At 51.8% G+C, this 22951-nt stretch overlaps 2 protein-coding genes across 2 annotated transcripts; both read left to right on the forward strand.

The window, feature by feature from the left end:
* Positions 1 to 5728: 5728 nt before the first annotated feature.
* Positions 5729 to 7691, forward strand: LOC100589945 (periphilin-1-like). Its single transcript, XM_030806756.1, has 2 exons — positions 5729 to 5941; positions 7564 to 7691. The coding sequence occupies exons 1-2, from the start codon at positions 5753 to 5755 to the stop codon at positions 7657 to 7659; spliced, it is 285 nt and encodes a 94-aa protein (XP_030662616.1). The 5' UTR covers positions 5729 to 5752; the 3' UTR covers positions 7660 to 7691.
* Positions 7692 to 14397: 6706 nt separating this feature from the next.
* LOC100590284 (uncharacterized protein CXorf49) lies at positions 14398 to 18293 on the forward strand. The gene is made up of 6 exons (XM_003281885.3): positions 14398 to 15748; positions 16324 to 16480; positions 17022 to 17098; positions 17376 to 17421; positions 17976 to 18017; positions 18124 to 18293. The coding sequence occupies exons 1-5, from the start codon at positions 14525 to 14527 to the stop codon at positions 18014 to 18016; spliced, it is 1545 nt and encodes a 514-aa protein (XP_003281933.1). The 5' UTR covers positions 14398 to 14524; the 3' UTR covers position 18017; positions 18124 to 18293.
* The last annotated feature ends 4658 nt before the right edge of the window (positions 18294 to 22951 follow it).

The following is a 22951-nucleotide window of genomic DNA, read 5'->3' on the forward strand; positions in this document are numbered from 1 at the left end:
TGCAAAGGATCTGAATAGACATTTCTCCAAAGAAGACATACAAATGGCCAACAGTTGTATGAAAATGCTCGACATCACTTATCATCAGGGAAATGTCACAATGAGCTATCACTTCACACCTGTTAAAATGGCTATTATCAGAAAGATAAAAGAGAACAAGTGTTGGTGAGGATGTGAAGAAAAGGGAACCCTTATACACTGTTGGCGGGAATGTAAATTAGTACAGCCACTGTGGAAAACAGTATGGAGACTTTTCAAAACACTACAGATAGAACTATCCAGCAATCCCACTACCGGGTATTTATCCAAAAGAAAGAAAATCGGCATATCAAAGGGATACCTACACCCCCATGTTTATTGCAGCACTCATCACAATAGCCAAGTCATGGAATCAACCTAAGTGTCCATCAGTGGATGAATGGATAAAGAAAATGTGGCATATGTGCACAGGAAATACGATACAGCCACAAAAAGAATGAAATCCTGTCATTTGCAGCAACGTGGATGGAACTGGAGGTCATTATGTTAGGTGAAATAAGCCAGGCACAGAAAGACAAATACCGTATGTTCTCACTCCTATGTGGGAGGTAAAAAACTTGATCTCCTAGAGGCAGAGAATAGAGTGATAGACATGAGAGGCTGGGAAGTGTGTGTGGATTGGAGGAAGGGGGGTTTGGAAGAAGAGAGATTGGTTGACAGGCATAAACATACAGTTAAAAAGGAGTAAGTTCTAGGCTGGGCATGGTGGCTGACACCTGTAATCCCAGCAATTTGGGAGGCCGAGGCGGGCAGATAGCATGAGCTCAGGAGTTGCAGACCAGCCTGGACAATATAGCGAAACCCTGTCTCTATGAAAAAAAAAAAAAAAAGTAGCCCTGCATGGTGGCATGTGCCTGTTGTCCCAGCTACTCAGGAGGCTGAGGTGGGAGGATCGCTTAAGCCTAGGAGATTGAGGCTGCAGTAAGCTTTGATCACGCCACTGCACTCCAGCCTGGGGTGACAGACTGAGAGCCTGTCAAAAAAAAAAAAAAAAAGGAGTAATTTCTAATGTTCAACAGCAGAGTAGGATGACTACAGTTAACAGCAATGTATTGTATATTTTGAAATAGAAGAGAGGACTTGAAATATCCCCAGTACTAGGAATGAAAAATATTCCAGGTGATGGTTACCCCAAATATCCTGAACTGATCATTACACATTCTATGCACATGACAAAATATCACATGTACACCATAAATGTGCAAATCTTATGTATCCATTAAAATTAAAATAAAAAAATTATCATAGCACTATCATTTGGTTTAGTAATCCCACTACTGGATAGACGGCCAAAGAAAATGAAATGAATATGTCAAAAATATCTGCACTTGCATATACATTGCAGCACTGTTCACAACAGCCAAGACGTGAAGTCAAACTAAGAGCCCATCAACGGATGAATGGGTAAAGCACATGTGTATGTGCACACACAATAGAATAGTATTGAGCATTTTTAAAAAAATAAAAGGAAATCCTGCCATTTGTGGCAACATGAGTGAATCTGGAATATATTATGTCGAGTGAAATAAGGCAGGCACAGCAAGACAAATACCGTATGATCTCACTGGGGTGTGGGATCTTAAAAAATCAAACTTTTTAGAAGCAGCGAATAGAATGGTGGTTACCAGGGTCTGGGGCTGGGGAGGATTGGGGAGATATTGGTCAAGGATACAAAACTTCATTTAGACAAGAAGCCTAAGTTCAAGAGATCTATTGTAAACATGGTGACTATAGTTAATAATAATGTATACTTGAAAATTGTTAAGAGGGTAAATTTTAAGTGTTCTCACCACAGAAGATGAAAGGTATGTGAGTTCATACATATTGTAGTTAGCCTAATTTAGCCATTGCACAATGTATACATATTTCAAATAATCATGTTGTACGCTATAAATGTATACGATTGTGTCATTAAAAATAAACAAAAACAAAATGCAAAGAAATGAAATAAATTCCGTTTGTTCAATAAAACTGATGTGATACTGGTGAAGATGTGCAGAAACTGGAACCTTTGTGCACTGTCGGTGGGAATGTAAAATGGCACAGCTGCTGTGGAAAAGAGTATGGCGGTTACTCAGAAAACTAAAAAGAGAATTACCATACGATCCAGTAATTCCATTCTGTGTCTATATCGAAAAAATAGAAATCAGAGTCTCAGAGATATTTGTACATCCCTGCTCATAGCAGCATCATTCATGACAGCCAAGAGATGGAAGCAACCCAAGTGTCCACTGACGGATGAAAACAGAAACTAAATATGGTCCGTTATTTGGCCCTTACAATGAATTACGATTTGGCCTGTGAAAGGATGGAGTTCTGATACAGGCTACAATGTGGATAAAACTTTCGGACCTTATGCTATGAAATGAGCCAGTCACAAAAGGACAAATACTACATGATTCCGCCTATACACGGGATCTAAAATATTCACACTCAGAAACGGAAGGTAGAACGGTGGTTTCCAGCGGCTGCGGGGCAGGGGAAAATGAGGAGTTGTTTAATGGGTATACATTTCAGTTTTGCAATTGAAGACATGCTGGAGATTGGTTGCACAGCAATGCGAATATACTTAACACTACTGAAATGAAAACTGAAAAACGCTTAAGGTGGTACATTTGATGTTACCTGTATTCTAACATAACTCAATAGAAAAGTGGTGTAATTTCTGTCTCCGGAGTGGGTGTCGGGGGTGCATGGCAACATATTCAAGCTCATGTACAAGGCGTTTGAGGTCGGGGCATGGAATCATACTGAGGCACTGTGTGTGTGTGTTATTTGTGCATGAGAATGAAACTCCTTGACCCTGAAAACAGGACGGGGAGTGGAGTGTGTGGTGTGATAAGGAACTCTGAAAACAGCCTCCCGAGAATGCGGTTTGAGTGCTTTTACCAGGCCACAGGGTGTCTCACGAGCCGATCTCAAAACGGCCATCTAGTGGATGTTTGTGGTTTAACAAGCCCTTTCGATAAATACTTGGCGGACAGATGCTGGGGCGGAGTCTCTTAGAAGAGCTGTCCCAGGCCCCCCTCAACTGGAATTGTCTGAGAACTCATTCTTGGCGTTCACTGCAAGCTATAAGCTCTGCAAGTGGTACCCCCGACGTGATCGCCTTGAAGTTACGCGTGAAGGAGGAGAGCTCATTACTTTTCGGGGAATCCTGGTAAGGGACAGTCCTGACTCTCATCAGGAGGACGGGACCCATGCGTAAACTATCGGGGGTTGGGTTATCGTGGGTCAGGAAATGACCAAAGAACAGAAAGTATTTTTTAAAACAGTGCAACAGCTACTTAAGGCTATCCAGTGCACTGTAGAGCCTGGAGCTCTACACAAGCTTATGCTTTTAATTTGGCAGAAATGCCCTTGGTTTCCTGATGAAGGAACCTTAGATTTAGGGTTATGGGAGCAGGTAGGTCGCTGCCTGAAAAGAGGATATGAGCAAGGTCATTTTACTAACGTTACTATTTTGACCACCTGGGCGCTGGTACGCTCTGCCTTGTATCCTCTTTATCTGCCAGATCACGGTTAGACCGCCCATTATCTCCATGTGCACCCCGACCTTACTAGCCTAAGGTGGGCAAAGGAGTGTGGAGCGGCCTGGAGTACAGAGCCCTGGAGGAGGAGCCCACTAATAAGGGGCGCTCTCCCATAGCCATCTATTCAATGCTAACTAGACTGAGGGGGACGAGCTCTGCCAGCTGCTGTCATCTTCAGAAGATAGACGCAGCAGTAAGGAATGTTTGTTTTGCTTTTTTACAAAATGTTTAAAAACACCGTGGCTAAGAAACTTCAAAGCAGACCCTGTGCTGCATGTCTGCTCCTCCCCTGAGCCTCTCTGCTTGGGGGTGGTAAAAATAATAAAAAGCCCAGTATATTTTCAGTACCTTACCTAACAGGGTTGGCTGCAGGCGTAGGTGGCCTAGAAGATAAGGGGAGTGTTTTTCTCCCAGCCTGTTACCTTCTTGCCTCCAGCCTCCGCGCTTCCACACACAGTTTACCACCTGGTCATTCTCCGGCCTCTTACTGACACTTGTACGCTTCCTTCCTTCCTTTCAGGGTAAGGACAGCAACAAGTGGCAGGCTATTAAAAAGAGAAGCTGCCTAAGGGGCCCAGAACGAATAAAAAGAAACCGGCCACAGCCCTACTTTCCCAAGCTCACTTCTAAGACATTCCAGCTAAAGGCTGAGGCAGGAAAATGGCTAACACCAAAGGACATTTTAAAAAGCTTTTTTTTTTTTTTTTTACACACTTAAGCTAACTCAATGCAGGTTTGTTATCCTGGTGACTTGCAGTCACTTTCTAATGAGTTTCAAGGGCCAAAATAGAGTAAAAATCACTTAAAATATCCACCCTTTCCATGCCTTAGTTTAACAGGTAGGCTTTATCTTTTGCCATTTCGGTATTTTATATGTTATGTACCTGTCTCATAATCCCTCTAAACTTATACAAAAGACTACAGATATAATAGCTTCTCTTCTCATAAAAGGACGCCAACGTTGCAAACGTCCAGCTACTCTCTTCCTACCTTTAAGCAAGGAACAATTTCACGCTCTCTTAGCTTGTGATCTTGATTGGCAAGTAGCAATGGCTGACTTTATTGGTAATATCAGCTTTCATTTACCAGCCTCTAAGCTCCTGAACTTTTTACAAACTGTACCTGTTTAATTTGTATCTATTGTTGTCTCTGAGCCTTTACTTCATGCCACCACTGTCTTTACAGATGGTTTAAAAAAACCCAAAAACTGAAAAAGCAACTATAGTGTGGCAAGATGCCATGCAGAACTGGCAACACAAAATCCAGGAGCATTTTAAAAACTACGCAACAGGCGGAATTAGGTGCCCTGATATTGGCCTTACAAACTTTTGCTCACCAAGACATAAATATAGGTAGTGATTCCGCGTATGTGGTGTATTGTATTACTCATTTAGATCTTGCACACGTGCAGGGCATTACTAATAAACCCCTATTAGCTTTGTTTCTTGCAGCGCAAGAGCTCCTCTGCGCCTGTCGTCACCCTCTTTACATCACACATATTCGCCGTCATTTTGGGCTACCTGGTCCTTATCAGAAGCGAATGCTTGGGCTGATGCTCTGGTACGACCACAGATGTGGTTTGCAAATTCTCCTGCTTTTTTGCAAGCTCAAGCTGATCATGTTGTTTTTTCATCAGAATGCCCGCAGTCTTAAACAACAGCTTCATTTGACACTTACTCAAGCTTGCATGATTATTAAAACTTGTCTTAATTGCCAACAGCATCCCCTTTCCCCCTTTTCCTTAGGGCTTGGTGCCAACCTACGAGGTCTGGTGCCTAATGCTATCTGGCAAACTAAGGTTAATCGGTATCCACCCTCTGGAAGTTTTAAATTTCTCCATGTTACCGTGGACACATATACAGGCCTAATACATGCTACCTCCCAGATAGGAGAAAAAACTAAAGATGCAATCGCTCATTTGTTTAAATCTATTATAACCCTAAGCCTTCCACACACTATAAAAGCTAGTAATGGACCTTCCTATCTTAGTGCTCGATTTACATATGCATTGCAACTTTGGCACATGCAACACAAAACTGATATTCCTTATAACTCAACCAGTCAGGCCATTGTTAAACGAGCTCATCAAACTCTTAAAGCATATCTTAATTTAAAAGGGGGGGGGAAATATGGGGCTGTCTTCTAGAGAACAGGACCAGTCGTTGGAGAACCAACCAACAATGATGGTGATGACTCGGAAGGCACCTGACATTACCTGGGGACAGCTAAAGAAATTGAATCAACAAGCATCTATCCGGCTTCCCGCCGTGGAAGCCCCTGCAACTGCAGACAATCGGTTTCTTACATATCTGGCGGTAATTGGGGAAACTTCTGAGAAAGTAAGACAGACATGGATGTTGGGGTGGCGGGTAATTCTTGTCCTTTGCCAAGTGGGATCAGCTCAAGAACATGTTTATTGGAGTCATGTTCTAAATCCCCCTGTCTTTAATGTTATTACATGGTGGGATGCTGACCTGCCTTTGTCATCTAATGATACTTCTTGGGCAGGAGGCCGATGGATGCCTCTGTCTTACCCCGTAACTGAAAATTTGGGATGGATTCAACTTAATTACTCCTTGATTTTATTGTCTAGTAATCCCCCTCTTTGTTTTTCCACAATAGCACATGATAAGTGTGTTACTCTCATCCCTCCGGAGTATCTTTACTATCAGCCTAAAAGGGATGCTAAGCTTGCAAACTTGACCTTTATTTCTACTATTACCACTAATCTTACTGAGGTCTCTAATGAAGCTACACAAGTGCCTGATCTTCCTATATGCCGTCCGAGTAGGGACTGGTGATAAAAGTTTGAGGCCGTCCAGTGGTCGCCGTGCAGACAGCCTGCGCCACGCCAAGGGCCTCTGTTTGATAATGGCACCTTACTTGATTGGGATCCCCATGGTAATCTTATGTCTGCAAATCAGACTATTGGATTTGGGAGTCCCTCCAGTAGTTCTATTACCTAGTCAGAGTATGGGCTTTCAGGACCAATATTACAAGTGAGAGGGAAACAAGCTTTAAGCCCTGCTCATACCCAAATTTGGAGATTAGGATTTCCTTTTTTTGAATGGGTTCTTTCACATGGTGAGTATATTACTGGCGGTGGCAACCATACCCTCTCTTTGCATAACAATGTTACTGACACAGTCCTGATTTGTACCACGCACCCTTATATACTTTTGTTTGGGCAAGGTGTTCCTAACATAGAGCAAAATCAATCCTTTTATGGTATTAAAGTCTCTTCCAGTAGTTGGTATGCTACGTGCTTGTCTCATCGAAGCGTTACACAGTTGGATATAACCTATGTCATGATCTTAAAATGGCGTGCAGAATTGTGGCTGCCTGTAAATTTAACCTGGAGCTGAGGAGGAGATTCCACCCTGCAGCTATTTAGAAAAGCACTGTCTCATACTCGAAAAAATAAAAAGTTTCCTGGCCACTTTAATTGCCTTTTTAGTCTCAGCTATTATTATATTAGCAACTGCTGCTACTGCAGCTGTTTCTCTGACAGAATCCATTCACACAGCCTCAGTGGTGAACCACATGGTATATAATGTTACCCATGAATTTCAAGAACAGGTAAATATAGATAAAACCATTCTGTCTCGCCTGGAGGCTCTTGAAGCCGCTGTTGAATAACTGGGGAATCAGCAGCAGGCATTTATTATCCATCAAAATTTACATTGTGATTGGCAATATAATTCTATCTGTGTCACACCTCTGCCATGTAACAGCTCCCAATATGCTTGGGAGAGAGTGAAAGCACATCTGCAAGGGGCTTATCATGACCATTTGTCTTCTCAAATTTCCATTCTTGAGTGTGAATTAAAGAAACACCTTGAAGAATGGTCGCAGCAATTACAAACAAGTATCCTTCAGCAATTGCAAGAAGGCTTTCAATGGTTAAACCTGAACACTTGGTTGTCTGGGTTAAACATACGCATTTGGGTGATGGCCGATGTACTTATTCTTTTTCGTATCTGTTTGCTAGGCACTTGCAGATGGCTCTGTGCTGCCACCCGACGCATCTATGACCAGGGAAGAATCATGGAAGCTTACCTTGCACTGGATGACCAGCACGCTGTAAGAATTAAAGAAGGGGGGGATATGGGGGGTGCACGACAACATATTCAAGCTCATGTACAAGGCGTCTGAGGTCGGGGCATGGAAACATACTGAGGCACTGTGTGTGTGTGTTATTTGTGCATGAGAATGAAACTCCTTGACCCTGAAAACAGGACGGGGAGTGGAGTGTGTGGTGTGATAAGGAACGCTGAAAACAGCCTCCCGAGAATGCGGTTTGAGGGCTTTTACCAGGCCTCAGGGTGTCTCACGACCCGACCTCAAAAAGGCCATCTAGTGGATGTTTGTGGTTTAACAAGCCCTTTCAATGAAGACTTGGCGGACAGATGCTGGGGTGGAGTCTCTTAGAAGAGCTGTCCCAGGCCCCCCTCAGCTGGATTTGTCTGAGAACTCATTCTTGGCGTTCACTGCAAGCTATAAGCGCTGCAATGGGCCATCCCCCCCCTCCAGGTTCCCTTACGCCCTCTTGTAGTGAACTCCTCGTCTTAACCCTCAGACCCTGGCAACCATCAATCTGTTTTGTGTTCCTAGAGTTTTGCCTTTTCCAGAATGTCATACAAATGGAATCACACGGTACGTAGCATGTGCATTTGGCTTCCTTCAGAGAAAGACACTCGGACTGCAATTCCCTAAAGGTGCAATGTACCGTTTCATGACCTGGGTAATAGCTACCTGGCTTGATCACCTTATAACTGTTTGTCAAATGGCCGGCTTCTGAGTTCTCTCCGTGTGTGTGTGTGTGTGTGTGTGCGCGTGCGTGTATGTGAGACAGAGAGTGTACAGGTGTGTGTGTGAGGGGGGTGTGTATTATGTTTCAAAAACGTAATTTTACATTTAACTGCCTCTAACTTTTATATCTTGATGATGGTTATTAAATGGCAATTATTAATCCTTTAAGAGAAAGTGACTGATTATTGGAAAAGTCAGTAGAGTCATTGCCTCTGCGGTGTGCAAAGTGGGAAGTAGTTATCAGGATGGGGCAAATAGGAGGGTCCCAAAACGCTGCCAACCTTCTGTTCCTTGCTCTGCATGGTAGTGACCTGGACTTCAACACTGCACAACCACATGGGCGCGGTTCACGCTGGATCACGAGAACGGAGCACCCTGGAATCCCACAGATAGAGTTTGCATGGCCACCCTGGTGGCCACAGCCTATGCAGCCGTACCTGGCAAACACAAGTGTTGGCCTCATCCTTCGAGGAAACGCATGATGAGAAAATGTGTGGGGGGAAAGGAGGAGTTCTTGGGGTGGAGGTTGAAGACAGATGTGCGTGAGGTTGTCCGAGTTCACCCAGGAGTGTGTTCCAGGTGGGCTAAAGTTAATGGCTGTTACTCACCATGACCACTATGATCCTATGGTTGCCATCTCACATCCCCGTGTGCGGTGCCCTGGGCCTCCACCACAGCCTGGAAGGCCACCCTTGGGGAATCTGGCTGGCGGGTGTGCTAGGAGACTCACACACCTTCGGCCCTAGCTGGAGTCTGAAGAGGAGATGCTCTTTTCTGCCAACAAAGTAGGAGGTCTCATATGGAAATGCACCTGTGACAGTCCTGGCACCGGGTGTAGGTGGGATTCTGCTCAGGGCTCCGCCACTGTGGCTGCATCAAGGGCAGGCACGCAGCTCACCAGACCTCTGGAGCTCATCTGAGCTGAGTGGCAGGACAAGGCAGGAGGGGGTCTAAGGCTCTCCAGGCCAGATCCCACATTCTTCTTGGTGGGAGAGGAGGCTTGAGGGAAAAGCAAAAGGGGGCCACTGAATGAGGGGAGGGGCTCAACCTCCTGTCCAATGGCACCCAGATGGATTCCTCTAATCCGAGGAGTCTCGGATTCTGCACTTACATCCCCTAGAACCAGAAGGCTCCGCCCGACCATGCGGTGTACCGTGGGCCTAGGGTGTACATGTTACGGCCCCATTATTGTGCAGAAGGTGGTCTGAATATGGAACCGAGGTGGCGTGCTGGGAGGCGGGGCTGGTAAAAGCCAGCACCTGAGGGATGGGTTCATGCCTTCCACGACTCCGTCCACGGGCTTCTCCCCTTCCACACCCTGTCGACCATGGCCCATGCCCCCCGGGGCAGTGACTGGGGCTGGAGTTCTGCCCCCACCAGAACCTGCCTAGATGTCTCTGGTGGCAAAAACCCAAGCTGGAGAGTCCTTGACACATGTCTTCCCCCAGACACTAGCCCACTGTGTTATCCCCCCAAGAAACAACCACCTGTGTCAGGGTCAAAGCCTTGGCCCAAGGAGTCAAGCCCATCCTCTCCACTGAGGGGTTAAATTCAGATGGGGTAGGTCCCCACCAGCGTTGGTTTCCAGGTTTGAGGTCTGTGATTCACCCACCACGTGCGTGGTGGTCCCCCTCGCTGAGCTCACACCATGAGCCCAGCAGGGAGACACAGAGGGCGTATGGGGGAAGGCAGATACTGAGCCCAACCAGCTGTCCCCTGTCCCAGGGCAGTCTCTTTCCCACTTTCCACGCTCTCTGTGAGTATCCTGCCCATGTCTTGGTTAGCGGGCATTGTGGCGCCCTCCCACGGGAGCTCCCCACTTCCTAGATGAGGCACCAACCAGCGACTCTGAGGTATTATCACTGCACCCACACATGGGAGTGCTGAGACATCCCATCCATCCTGCAGAGGATCAGGAGCCTCCTGTGGCACCTCCAGCATTCTGAGAGCCCCGACACCCGTCCCTGTGTTTGGGGATGTCGCCTTCGTCCCACTCCATGCCCTCCTAGGTGTTAGAATTGAACAACACCTCTTGCGAAAGGTAGATCCCAGCTCTGCTTTTGGGAATTCGATCCTTCACAGATCCCTCACCACTGCTTCCACTCCATGAATCAGTCCATTCTCGCTCAAGGGACAGCACCCACGATTAATTTGATTCCCAAGCAGGTGCTAGCAAGGGCACGCTCACGCTCATGCACACACACACACACGCACACACACACACGCTAACCTTGAATGGTATCTGCATTTCTATTGTTTTTGTCTGTTCGCAACACCCAGTCTCTTGGCAACGGGAGCTGGCAGAACCTACACATACCTCCTCACTGGAACCAGAATCTATGCCCGAATCTGGGGCCTGCCCAGCCCAGGATGCCGGCTGAAGGTACGAGGCGATCTCAACTGTCAGGGACGGTGAAGGCAGAAGAGAGAGCTCGAGGAAATCTCGTGTGACCTCGACAGGCGGTCTGGAAGACTGACCAGGGAAGCGAAAATATTACGTCCACAAAAACCTGCAGCCTTGGGGATGGCGAAATGGTATTTCACGGGGACCATTGAAGACCAGTCAGGCCTAGCATCCACACTTGTCCTGGAAAGCAGCTGGCCATTTTCAAATCAAGGGTATGGAGCCCACTGGCTGCAGAAGGGGCTGCTGGCCACCTATAGAACACCAAGGATATGGAAGCCACCTTCTGTGTAGGTGCCTGCGAACAGTTTCCACCAGGTTGGCCCACAGGCACCAGAACAGACTCGGTGCCCCCACCTCCAACCAAGAGACTATCTTGCCTTTTTCTTCTGCACTCCATCTACGTTCCCTTTGACTCGGCCACTCACCAGGATGTGGCTTCTGCCTCCACAAGGCTACTGAAACTAAAGAGGGAGACCTAACGGGATTTGGTAACTGAGGTTCAAAGGTGAGGGCTAAGACGAACTGAGGATGTCACGCAGGTTACTGGCCCAGATGACCTGACCGTGTGCATGGTGGCACCGGAGGGAAATAATGGCTCCAGAAAGAGGACTGAGCTCCGTCGTGTTCCTCAACAGCACGGAAATAACCATGCAGGAAAGGCCACCAGTGTCAAGCCACGGGGGAGAGCAAGGATGCTCATGATGGAAAGGACAGTGACAGGACAAACAGGGACAGTGAACTGCAGGAGGAAAGGTGAGAGAGACCAGGTGCTCAAAGGAAGCCATCAGTTCCTGTTGAAGGGGAGAGAGAATAGCACTGAAGAAGGGGACCTGTGAGACCCCAAAGTGGGAGGAAAAGAGGAGGGAGCATGAGCAGGGCGGGCACAGGAAAAGCAGGAAATGTTGCTGTGGCCGGGCAGGCCTCCCACAGCACCTAGACCCAGGGCACTATGGTGAGCCCAAGCGCAGGGCTGCTGCTCAGAGGCCGGCCCAGGCGCCCCGCAGGGAGAGGGCCCACCACAGAGAGCCAGGGGAGCTGTTCTTCCAGCGCCAGAGAACGGAGCAACATCCGGCACACCCCAACACTCCCGACAATCGCAGAGAGGGCAGACCACAGACCACAGAATATGAGAACGACTTTATTTCACACTGCTTTGAGCTGCGTTGGGAAGGGGGCAAATGCAGCGGAAGAGAAAAAGCCCTGGCTAAGGAGGATAAGGAGGAAACTCACTTGGCTGCAGCTCTGGACGCTGGCTCCAACCTGTGAAACAGCAGGCTCAGGGACGGGCCCCCAGCCAGGGCCAGCCCACAGCTCTCCTAAGCTGCTGGGACTGTGGGAAGGGGCATGGTGTGTGCAACACTCACTTCAAAGGTCCTGGAACTTGTCAGTGAGGAACTGCATGGCCGCTGAAACAGAGAGGCAGAACCGGGCACTCCAGACCCAGGGAAACAGAAACTCACCCCCTGCCCCCGTGGGGAACCACCTAGCCCTGCAACCCGATACCCCACCAGCCCTGGGACTGACTCATCCACCCGTCACCTGGATTAAATGTGAAAATGCCTTCTAAGTGGGAAAGTGGTTCTCAGGTGCTGGGCCATCCCAGAACCGTTCATTCAGAACGTGTGTCAAAGACAGATAAGCCAGCCAGCAAGCAAACACCGTACAAGCCATACCAGGCAGCAGTTAAAGGGAAAACATAGGCGGTATCTCTAACTCTCCTAAGAGAAGGAGAGTTCTGGGACTCGTGGACTAAGTGTACACGGAGTTCAGACGACATATTGCTGTCTGTGCACACCCCTAGCTGGAAAGGCACAGAAGGCTCCAGGGCCAGGCTTTCCTTGGTTCTCTTCCCCAAAGGAAAGTCAGTCCCAGTGACGCCGCCTGTACCTACAGCCCACCCCCGCCCCCCACACCTGCAGAAAGACACCGCTGTCCATCCCTGCCCCAGCCAGGGCTCCATCATACCTAGTTGCTGTGTAAGGTCCTCAATTTCCCCCTGCAGCCGGATACACTAGACCAGCAGACACCGGAAGAAGATAAATGGTTAGCCAATTCTGGCCTCCTCTCTCCTCGTCTTCCCTGTCTCCCCTAGCCCTTACAGCCCCCATAGCCTGCAGCCCAGTGGTGAGGTGGGTTGGCATGAAACCCTCAATGTAAAAGAGGCACCGTCTCTCCGTGGGGTGCAGAAGGTGGTGACGGGGCAGGGCGGGGGGACACAGAAATCGGTTTAACCTGGACACGGATCCCACCATCTAACGTGGACTTCTATTTCTAGAAGCCACACAAAGCATTACCCGAGGATAACCCTGGGCTCCCAGGGGCCGGCAGAGGCCTGCTGCCATTCTCCAGGTCTGCCCAGTTGTCAGCCGACCCTTCGGCAGTGGCACCTTCTGGGGAGGGGTGTCCTTGGACGCTGGGCAGCGGCACGACGGCGGCTGGTTCGTCAGCCAGGGAGGACGAGTAGTCCACATCGTCCCCTTGGTCGTCGACTGGGGTGCCAGGCCGGCCTTCTCGGCCCCAGAGCACCACCTTTCCCTGCTCTGTCAATTCGCTCTCAGACTCGAAGCTGAAGACCTTGGGATCTGTGAACCCGCTCTCGCCCTCACGGCTGCCTGGCGCCCCCAAATCGAGGCCGTGGCCCTGGCCCCGTGGGGCTCCGGGGCTGGCCATGCGGGAGCCAGCCTGCTCACCACCCTCCAGGTCGAAACTGGCCCCAGAAAGGGATACCTTGTAGGGGGAGCTCATAGCACCAGTCCGGGCAGCTTGGGCTGCAGGGAGACGGTCATCCTGGTAACGGCAGAAGGGGAGAGCCGAGTCCAGCCAAGCCCAGCGGAGCGGGCCACGCGACAGGAACAGTGAGGCCTTCGGGACACCGCTGCCCTCACCCCAGGCGGAAGTACCAGATGTCCCCGACAGCGCGTGGCTTCCGCGCGTGCACTTGGCTCCAGTGCCACGACTTCTCATTGGTCCCCCTCTACCAACCAGCACGCCCTTTGTTGGTAGAGGCCTCTGGGCTTTAACCAATCGGAACACAGGCTCTTGGTTTGCCCCAACGCCCGTCATTTGACTGGGTGGCTGTGCTCTGGTCTGGTCTTGGGGCCAGGGTGCACTGGAGCTCTCGATCCACCTCCTTCTTGCTCTCCTGCTGCCTCTGGCTGGGAACCTGCTTTCCAGTGAGACCTCCGCTGTGCACCGGGTGCTTTGTGTGCATCACATTTACTCTCTCAAGCTGATGAGCTGGGGGAAGCTCTCCCCTTAATCCCCACCTTACAGATGGGACACTGGGGCTCAGAGACGTGGCTCTCCTTGGAAAGTAGGTGCCCGGCCAGAGGCGGAAGGACAGGAAGAAAGAGGTGTTGGAGAGCTATAGTGCCCCCTGGCCCCAAGACCCGACCAGAGTGCAGCCACCCAGTCAAATGATGGGCGTGGAGGCAAACCAAGAGCCTGTGTCCGGATCGGTTAAAGCTCAGGCACCTCACCCCACGAAGGGCGTGCTGGTTGGCAGACGGGGACCAATGAGAAGGCTGGGTGCCGGCGTCAAGGGCTCGAGGAAGCCACTCGCTGTCCGGGACATCTGGTACTTCCGTCTGGGGTGAGGGTGGTGGTGTCCCAAAGGCCTCACTGTTCCTGTCGCGTGGCCCGCTCAGCTGGGCTTGGCTGGGCTCAGCTCTCCGCTCCCACCCGTTACCAGGACGACCGTCTCCCCGCAGCCCAGGCTGCCAGGACTGGCGCCATGAGCTCCCCCGACAAGGTGTCCGTTTGTGGGGCAGGTTTCGACCTGGAGGGTGGCAAACAGGCTGGCTCCCACACGACCAGCCCTGGAGCCCCAGGGGCCCACAGCCACAGCCTCGATTTGGGGGTGCCAGGCAGCGGCGAGGGCGAGAGTGAGAGTGGGTTCACAGATCCCGAGGGCTTCAGCTTCGAGTCTGAGAGCGAATTGATAGAGCAAGGAAGGGTGGTGCTCTGGGGCCGGGAAGGCCGGCCAGGCACCCCAGTCGATGACCAAGGGGACGTTGTGGACTACTCATTCTACCTGGCTGACGAACCAGCCGCCATTGTGCCGCCGCCCAGCGTCCAGGGACACCCGTTCCCAGATGGCGCCGCTGCCAAAGGGTCGGCTGACAATTGGGCGGACGCGGAGGTCGGTCCCAGTGGGAGAGACGCGCTGGGCCACAGCCCTGGAAAATGGCAGCAGGCCTCTGCTGGCCCTCTCCACCTCTGTGGTCCTGGGCCAGTGCAGGCCTGGAAGAACCCGGAAAGGGGCTCGAAGAGCAGATGGAGCCTCCGCATGGATCCCCAGCAGCCCTCTGCGAAAGGCCCCACCAGGCTGTCTACCCACGACTCTGATTCCGCAGATGAGAGCAGCGACTTACCACTGATGCGGGTAGGCATTCGCCGCAACGAAGGAAGCCAGGCCAAGCCCGGGAGCCCCAAGAAGCGAGCAGACACATCCACACATGCAAGCTTCCACTGCAAGGAGAGTTACCTGCCTGTGCCGGGCCGTTTCCTGACCTCTGCTCCCTGCGGACTCACTCCAGCCGTAAAGAGGCCAGCTGTGGGAGAGCTGGAGGACTCTCCCCAGAAGAAAATGCAGAGCAGGGCCTGGGAAAATGTGGAGGTCAGGCCCAGCTGCTCAGGAGCTGCCGCTGCAGGGGCCCTGCCCCAGGGCCTTTCGAGGAGGAAGATGGCCCAGGGGAAGAAGTCCCTAGGGGGTGCTTCTCAGCTGGCCCCAGGGAGAGCCTTTCCTGCCTGCGGAGAGAGACTCTCAGCCGCTCCCCCGGAGCCGGCCACCTTCCCGCCATTCTCTGGTGTGCGGCCACAGGGGATGTCCAAGAAACCCCAAAAGCCTAAGTACAGCAGCCCTGGGAAGAAACCAGCAGGGAGGAAGACCAGGGAGTCCCAGGCTGCGGCCAGAGAAGATAATGACCCAAATAGAGATGAGGTCCCAAGGGCCCAGGTGAGTAGGCCCTTCTCACCCTCCTCTCCCTCTTTACCCTCCTCCCCCCACACCTCCTCTCTTCCAGCACACACCTGTTTACCCATGCCTCCTCTGTCCCTTGCTCGAGGGTTGTCATCGGGAGCCCAGGGACACTAGAATGCCCGATGGGTGTCTTCGTCATAAGGGCACACGTTAAAGGGAGCACTTCTTGTGTGATGGCCATGCCTCTGGACACTCTGCAGGGGTCCTGTCTCCACCCGCAGAGAGGAGCTGGGATGGAAGGCAGGGCTGGCAGCTGGTTTGGATCGGGTGATGCCTTAAAGTGTGGGCCGCAAAGCTGAGGTGTCAAGGATCATCAACTTCCTGATTTCTTCTTCCATAGCTGCTGCCCGACCCACCTGGCAGGCGGCCGGGGCTATCTCAGTATCCCCAGTGTTTTCCCTGGCTGGCCTCTGCCTGCTGGCCTCGGGCTGACTGAGGGAGAAAGTGCTGATGAGATTAGGCTCAGGAGTCTCCACCTTACCACAATCCCTCCCGACGTGTACTCACCGCCCGCCCCCATCGCCAGCCCGACTCAGAAGTTTCTGTTTTAGCTTCCCACACACAGGCCAGGGCTGCCTCGCCTGTCTGTGCGTCGTGGAGAATTCAGCAGTAGCGGCCCCAACATCAGGGCTCCCCAACCTCCGGGAACTTCAGAGCTCTCGGCCTACAGCCTGGGAGGCCTCGTGCCCAGACACCATGCACCCTCCGGTGAGTCTTGCGGGTTTGATAGGGGTGGAGGGGAGAGGGGTGGGGAGGGAAACCTCTGGCCCTGTCCCTTCTGGGGGCTCAGCCTTGTTCCCAGGCTTCCCTGCCCACCCAGGCAGGTATCCCATGGGAAATGGGGTGTCGACGGGGCTGGCTTTAAGCCACATCGTCCTCTCTGAGTGGGGTTTGTGTAGTGGGGGGCGATTTGGAGCAGTGCCCCAAACTCCAACTCTAGAAGGTGACTTTCAGTGGTACTGAGCCCTTTTCTGTTAAGTCCTGCTCAGCCACACTGGCCCTCCCAGGGCCTGGCTGTGGCTGCCGCACCGCTGGAGTCCAACCTGGAGTCACAATGCTAGGGGGCCACAGGTGCACATGGGCTTACACTGGGGAACAGTGAAGGCAGTCCCAGAGCGGGGTTGGAGTTGCTGGGCAGAGCAGGGGCAACGTGTACCAGCAGAGGGTGATGGTGCCTCACTTTAGACCCTGCTAGGCCTTTTCCACCTCACTGGGAGGCTTGGAAGCTGGATTTTGTGTTTTCTTTCAGGTAACCAGCAGCCGCCTGCCCATCCCCCAAGACCGGAAAGGCAGCAGCAGCACCTGGGAGCCCAGGGCTGTCCTCGGGTAATGCTTTGTGTGGCTCCTAGAAATAGAGGTCCACACTGGATGGTGGGATCCGTGTCCAGGTTAAACTGATTTCTGTGTCTGCCCTCCCTCCACCCCACTCTGCACATCTCCACCTTCTGCACCCCACGGAGAGAGGGTGCCTCCTTTCCATTGAGGGTTCTGTGCCAACCCACCTCGCCACTGGGCTGCAGGCTATGGGGGCTGCAGGGAGGCTGGGAGAGAGGAGGCCAGAATTGACTAACCATTTATCTTCCTCCGGTGTCTGCTGGTCTAGTGCATCCGGCTACAGAGGGAAATTGAGGACCTTTCACAGCAGCTAGGTATTGGGGAGCCCTGGCTGGGGCAGGGATGGACAGCGGTGTCTTTCTGCAGGTGTGGGGGGCGGTGGTGGGCTGCAGGTACAGGCAGCATCACTGGGACTGACTTTCCTCTGGGGAGGAGAATCAAGCAGACCTGGCCCTGGAGGCTTCTGTGCCTTTCCAGCTAGGGGTGTGCACAGACAGCAATGTGTCGTCTGAACTCCGTGTACCCTTAGTCCACGAGTCCCAGAACTCTCCTTCTCTTAGGACGGTTAGAGATACCGCCTGTGTTTCCCCTTTAACTACTGCCTGGTGTGACTTGTATGGTGTTTGCTTGCTGGCTGGCTTATCTGTCTTTGAAATACGTTCTGTACGGTACTGGGATGGCCCAGCACCTGAGAACCACTTTCCTGCTTAGAAGGCACTTCCACATTTAATCCAGGTGACGGGTGGGTGAGTCAGTCCCAGGGCTGGTGGGGCTTCTGGTTGCAGGGCTAGGTGGTTCCCCACGGGGGCAGGGGGTGAGTTTCTGTTTCCCTGGGTCTGGAGTGCCCAGTTCTCCCTCTCTGTTTCAGCAGCCATGCAGTTCCTCACTGACAAGTTCCAGGACCTTTGAAGTGAGTGTTGCACACACCATGCCCCTTTCCACAATCCTGGTAGCTTAGGAGGGCTGTGGGCTGGCCCTGGCTGAGGGCCGGTCCCTGAGCCTACTCTGTTTTGCAGATTTGAGCCAGCATCTTCCTACAAGACAAACAGCTGCCACCTTTGGAGCTCCAGAGCTGCAGCAAGTGGCTTCCCTCTATATCCTGTTCAGCCATGGCTTCCTCTCTTCCGCTGCATTGGCTCACTTCCCAACGCAGTTCAAAGCAATTTGAAATAAAGTCATTCTCATATTCTGTGGTCTGTGGTCTGCCCTCTCTGCCATTGTTGGGGGTGTTGGGGGTTGCAGGGTGTTGCCCGGTTCACTGGCGGTTGAAAAACAGTTCCCTTGGGGCTCTGTGGTGGGCCCTCTCCCTGCGGGGCTCCTGGGCCGGCCTCTGAGCAGCAGCCCTGCACTCGGGCTCACCACAGTGCCCTGGGTCTAGGTGCTGTGGGGGCCCTGCCAGGCCACAGCAGCATTTCCTGCCTTTCTCCTACACACCTTGCTTATGGTCCCTCCTCTTCTCCTCCCACTTTGGGGTCTCACAGTTCCCCCTCTTCAGCGCTATTCTCCCTCCCCTTCAGCAGGAACTGATGGCCTGCTTCCAGAACCCGTCTCTCTCACCTTTCCTCCTGCGGTTCACTGTTTCTATTCTGCCCTCTCACCATCCTTTCCACCGTGAGCATCCTTGCTTTCCCCAGTGGCTTGATGCCGGTGGCCTTTCTTGCATGGTTATTTCCATGCTGTTGAGGAACACGACGGAGCTCATCCTCCCCGCCCCTCAGGGGCCCAGTCCTCTTTCTTGAGCCGTTATGTCCCTCCGGTGCCACCATGCATAGGGTCAGGTCATCTGGGGCAAAAACTCGCTTGGCATCCTCAGTTCCTCTTAGCCCTCACCTTTGAACCTTAGTTACCAAATTCTGACAGATCTCCTCCTTAGCTTCAGTAGCCAGGTGGAGACAGAAACCACATCCTGGTGGGAAGCTGAGCCAAAGGGAAGACACATGGAGTGCGGAAGAAAAGGGCAAGATAGTCTCTTGGTTGGAGATGGGGGCACAGAGTCTGTTCTGGTGCCTGTGGGCCAACCTGGTGGAAACTGCCCGCCGGTAGCTACGCGGAAGGCGGCTTCCACATCCTTGGTGTTCTATACGCAGCCAACAGCCCCTTCTGCAGCTGGTGGGCTCCATACCATTGATTTGAAAATGGCCAGCTGGTTTCCAGGGCAAGTGTGGATGCTAGGCCTGGCTGTTCTTCGATGGTCCCTGTGAAATACCGTTTCACCACCCCGAAAGCCAACAGGCTTTTGTGGACGTGATATTTCCGTGTCCCTGGTCAGTCTTCCCGACAGCCTCTCGAGGTCACACAAGATTTCCTCGAGCTCCCTGTTCCGCCTTCACCCTCCCTGACAGTTGGGATCGCCCGCTTCCTTCAGCCAGAATCCTGGGCTGGGCAGGTCCCAGATTTGGGCACAGATTCTGATTCCAGTGAGGAGGTGTTTGTAGGTTCTGCCAGCTCCCATCGCCGAGAGACAGGGTGTTGAACAAGGACAGGAGAAATACAGATACCACTCAAGGTTAGCGTGTGTATGTGTGTGTGCGCACCCCTGCAAGCACCCGCTTGGGAATCAAATTAATCGGGGTGCTCTCCGTTGAGGGAGAATGGGCTGATTCACGGAGTGGAAGCAGTGGTGAAGGATCCATGAAGGATCGAATTCGCTAAAGCAGGGCTGGGATCTACCCTTTCACAAGGGGTGTTGTTCAATTCTAACACCTAGAAGGCTGTGGAGTGGGACGAAGGGGACATCCCCAGACACAGGGACGGGTGTCGGGGCTCTCAGAATGCTGGAGGTGCCACAGGAGGCTCCCGATCCTCTGCGGGATGGATGGGATGTCTCAGCACTCCCAAGTGTGGCTGCAGTGATAATACCTCAGAGTCGCTGGTTGGTGCCTCATCTAGGAAGTGGGGAGCTCCCGTGGGAGGGTGCCACGACACCTGCTAACCAAGCGCGGACGGGCAGGCCGCCCACAGAGAGGGTGGAAAGCGGGAAAGAGGGACTGCCCTGGGACAGCTGGTCGGGCTTGGTTTCTGCCTTCCCCCATACTCCCTCTGCGTCTCCCTGTGGGCCCATGGTGTGAGCTCAGTGAGGGGGACCATCACGCACGTGGTGGGCCAATCACAGGCCTCAGACCTGGAAACCAACGCTGGTGGGGACCTACCCCATCGGAATCCAACACCTTCCCTGAGAGGGCTGGCTGGATTCCTTGGGCCAAGGCTTTGACCCTGACACAGGTGGTTGTTCCTTGGGGGGATAACACAGTGGGCTGGTGTCTGGGGGAAGACGTGTGTGTGTCAGGGACTCTCCAGCTTGGGTTTTTGCCACCGGAGACATCTAGACAGGTTCTGGTGGGGGCAGAACTCCAGCCCCAGTCACTGCCCCGGGGGGCATGGGCCATGGTCGACAGGGTGTGGAAGGGGAGAAGCCCGTGGATGGAGTCGTGGAAGGCATGGACCCATCTCCCAGTGGCTGGATTTGCCAGCCCCGCGTCTCAGCACACCACCTCGGTTCCATATTCAGACCACCTCCTGCACAATAATAGAGCTGTAACATGTACATGCCAGGCCATGGTAGGATGGAGCCTTCTTGTTCTAGGGGAAATAAGTGCAGAATTCGAGACTCCTCGGATTAGAGGAATCCACCTGGGCCCCAGTGGAGAGGAGGAGGTCGAGCCCTTCCCCTCATTCAGTGTCCCGCTTTGTCTTTTCCTTCAATCCTGCTCTCCCACCAAGAGGAATGTGGGGTCCGGCCTGGAGAGCCTTAGAACCCCTCCTGCCTTGTCCTGCCACTCAGCTCAGACAGGCTCCGGAGGTCTGACGAGCTGCGTGCCTGCCCTTGATGCAGCCACAGTGGCGGAGCCCTGAGCAGAATCCCACCTACACCCGGTGCCAGGACTGTCACAGGTGCATTTCCATATGAGACCTCCTACTTTGTTGGCAGAAAAGAGCATCTCCTCTTCAGACTCCAGCTAGGGCCGAAGGTGTGTGAGTCTCCGCACACGCCCACCAGCCGGAGTCCCCAAGGGTGGCCTTCCAGGCTGTGGCGGAGGCCCAGGGCGTCGCACACGGGGATGTGAGATGGCAATCGTAGGATCATAGTGGTCATGGTAACAGCCATGAACTTTAGCCTGCCTGGAACACACTCCTGGGTGAACTCGGATAACTTCATGCACATCTGTCCTCAACCTCCACCCCAAGAACTCCTCCTTTTCCCCACACATTTTCTCATCATGCGTTTCCTCGGAGGATGAGGCCAACACCAGCGTTTGCCAGGTACGGCCGCGTAGGCTGTGGCCGCCAGGGTGGCCGAGCAAACTCTTATCTGTGTGATTTTAGGGTGCTCCATTCTCGTGATCCAGCGTGAACGGCACCCAAGTGGTTGTGCAATGTTGAAGTCCAGGTCACTACCATGCAGAGCAAGGAACAGAACGTTGGCAGGGTTTTGGGACCCTCCTGTTTGCCCCATCCCGATCACTACCTCCCCCTTTGCACACCCCAGAGGAAACCACTCTGCTGACTTTTCCAATAATCACTCACTTTCCTTTAAGTATTAATAATTGCCATTTAATAACCCTCACCAACGTATAAAAGTTAGAGGCAGTTAAATGTAAAATTATATGTTTGAAACATAATACACACACACACACATACACTCTCTCACATACACGCACGTGCACACACACACACACACGGAGAGAACTCAGAAGCCCGCCATTTGACAAACAGTTATAAGGTGATCAAGCCAGGTAACTACTACCCAGGTTATGAAACGGTACATTGCACCTTTAGGGAACTGCAGTCTGAGTGTCTTTCTCTGAAGGAAGCCAAATGCACATGCTACATACCGTGTGATTCCATTTATATGACATTCTGGAAAAGGCAAAACTCTAGGAACACAAAACAGATTGATGGTTGCCAGGGTCTGAGGGTTAAGACGAGGAGTTCACTACAAGAGGGCGTAAGGGAACCTGGAGGGGGAGGATGGCGATGCTCTATATCTATATATATTGTGCTGGCGTTTTTACAGCCATATGCATTTACAAGATCTCATAGACCTCTGTGTAAGTTATAGCCCAATAGTCCTGACTTTTTAGAAAAAAAATTTGTCAGCAATACATCTCAAATGGAAATTGACATTTAGTCAATACCTTTTGTGACTACGAAGAGCATGTTTCTCTCCCCGAATCTGTTAATGTGGAGAATTATACCATTGTATTTTCTGAAGAGAAATTAAGTTTGTATTTCTGGGATGAAGCCAATATCAGTCATGCCATATTAGGTATTTTCCTTTTTATATCCTGTAGGCTTCTATGTGCTAAGATTCTGCTTCCAATTTTTACTTCTATGTCATGAGCATGTGACTGACCTGCAATGTTTCTCTAGCTGTCCTTGCAGGATTTGGTATTGAGGTTATGCCAAGCTCATATGGTGAGTGCAGGATTGTTCTTCCCTTTCAATTGTCTTTTCTTTTCTTTTCTTTTTTTTTTGAGACGGACTCTCGCTCTGTCACCCAGGCTGGAGTGCAGTGGCGCGATCTCGGCTCACTGCAAGCTCTGCCTCCCGGGTTCACGCCATTCTCCTGCCTCAGCCTCTCCGAGTAGCTGGGACTACAGGCGCCCGCCACCACGCCCGGCTAATTTTTTTGTATTTTTAGTAGAGACGGGGTTTCACCGTGGTCTCGATCTCCTGACCTCGTGATCCGCCCGCCTCGGCCTCCCAAAGTGCTGGGATTACAAGCGTGAGCCACCGCGCCTGGCCTGTGATGAAACAATTTCTACAAGAAACCCCCACGACACAAGTTTACCTATGTAACAAACCTGTACGTGTACCTCTGAACTTAAAAGTTCAATTCAAGAA

This window comes from Nomascus leucogenys, chromosome X, assembly GCF_006542625.1.
Source record: "Nomascus leucogenys isolate Asia chromosome X, Asia_NLE_v1, whole genome shotgun sequence".
Classification (NCBI taxonomy): domain Eukaryota; kingdom Metazoa; phylum Chordata; class Mammalia; order Primates; family Hylobatidae; genus Nomascus; species Nomascus leucogenys.